Raw genomic sequence first — 1,707 nt, 5'->3', positions numbered from 1 at the left:
ACCGGAAGCGGGACTCCATCGACCAAGGCTCCGTCACCGGCTCCATGACTTCCGGCAGCGGCTCCAGCAGTACTACCGGAGGGGAGCCAGGATCCGGCAGTGCCGGAAGTGGCGACCAGGTGAGTCAGTGCCTGCCCGGAAGAGGTCGCTGGATGGGTCGAAGATAAAGGGATGGATTTCGGTCGGTTAATGAATATGGGGAACAATGGAGATACAATGGAGATCAGAAATGTCATTTTTTTGTGACGGCTAATTATGGACATCGTTAATTTCGTCGCTGTCAAACGGAAATGGCGACTAGATACTTTTAAGACGTCATGTCATAGTTATGTGAAATTAGTCCTTTTTGTAAAGGTTAATTCTTGAATATTGTTAATTTCATTGCTTCCAAATGCAAATGTTCACTAGGGACGTCATATGATGGTAAATTATATCTAGATAGATATGACATCATAGAAAATCAAGTAAAAAAATGGGTATTGTCTATCTCTTAAATGGAGATGGAGAATTGGTACTTTAAGACGTAATTTAATCATTATGTCAACATATGTCGTGATAGGATTTCAGGGAATAATGGATATAATGTACTTTGTTACCAATTCCGGTTAAATTTTATTTAGAGATGAATAGCAAAATCATTTCCTGTCACCCTAAGATACGTAGAATAACTGCTTCCACGGGCCCTCTTGGTCATTGGTACCAAGGGCTAAAAAAATGGATTTTGTTTTCTGTGGTTCCAGTTTTGACTAGATTTCATTCAGTAATAAATCAGAGGAACAAAATGATCTCTCGTTATCCCAAGTCAAGTTGAAAAATTTAGTTCAAGGGATTTCTTGGTCATGGGTACTAAGGCATCCGTGAAAAATTACGTTCAATAGAAACCATGGCCATAGGTACTAAAGCAGGGGTTCTTCACCTTTTCATGACTCCAGACTCCCAATGAATTGCCCAATATGGTTCGGTTCCCCCTTTGCCTAAGCCCTATTTGTTGACATTGACTTTATATACCTCATTTAATACATTATTTAGGTATGAATCACTAGGAACAGAATATAGAAAAAAAAATCAAAAGCATTCATTGTTCTAGATAGTTGTTTATTTACAAAATGTACCCATGTATACATTGACTCATTAAAATCAAATATATATAAATATCCAGAGATCAAGTCCCATATTCCCCAGCAAGTGGCTCTCATGCCCCTAATGGACATGGATACCCCCTGTTAAAATCATAGTTTTAGATACTTAATTATTACAAAATGTGCCCATGCATACACTGAAGCATGGAAATCAAATATATACAAATATCCAGAGATCAAGTCCCATACCAACAGCATGTGGCTCTCTTACCCCAAATGGGTATGGCTACCCCCTGTTAAAATCATAGTTTCAGATACTTATTCATTTACAAAATATACCCATGCATACATTGTCACGTGAAAATCTAATATATACAAGTATCCAGAGATCAAGTCCCATACCCCCACAGGGTATGGAGACCCCCTGTTAAGAACCCCTGTACTAAGTACTACGTATCTGTTGTTTTCTCTCCTGCAGGTCGTAGGTGACGGCTCGTCAGTGTCGGAATCGGTGGAGGACAACTCGCTCTCAGTCACGGGAGATGATCCTTCCGACGTCCAGCAACAGGACCAGGTCTTCGAGGGTGAGTGTTTCCTCACACTTTTTTTTTTATGTTCTCTTCTTTTA

The 1,707-nt window shown here is 39.9% G+C and overlaps 1 protein-coding gene across 1 annotated transcript in view; it reads left to right on the top strand.

The window, feature by feature from the left end:
* Nucleotides 1–2: 2 nt before the first annotated feature.
* The window catches only part of LOC135202127 (uncharacterized), a gene marked incomplete at its 5' end in the record, with an annotated part of 63,919 nt that continues 62,214 nt past the window's right edge, over nt 3–1,707 (top strand). Inside the window, 2 exon segments of the mRNA XM_064231377.1 lie at nt 3–119; nt 1,558–1,663. Of these exon segments, the coding sequence (XP_064087447.1) occupies nt 3–119; nt 1,558–1,663 (223 nt within the window).

Source organism: Macrobrachium nipponense, chromosome 30, assembly GCF_015104395.2.
Source record: "Macrobrachium nipponense isolate FS-2020 chromosome 30, ASM1510439v2, whole genome shotgun sequence".
NCBI classification, from domain to species: Eukaryota; Metazoa; Arthropoda; class Malacostraca; order Decapoda; family Palaemonidae; genus Macrobrachium; species Macrobrachium nipponense.
The sequence above is the reverse complement of the archived record's forward strand: the minus strand, read 5'-3'. Positions and strand labels throughout refer to the sequence as shown.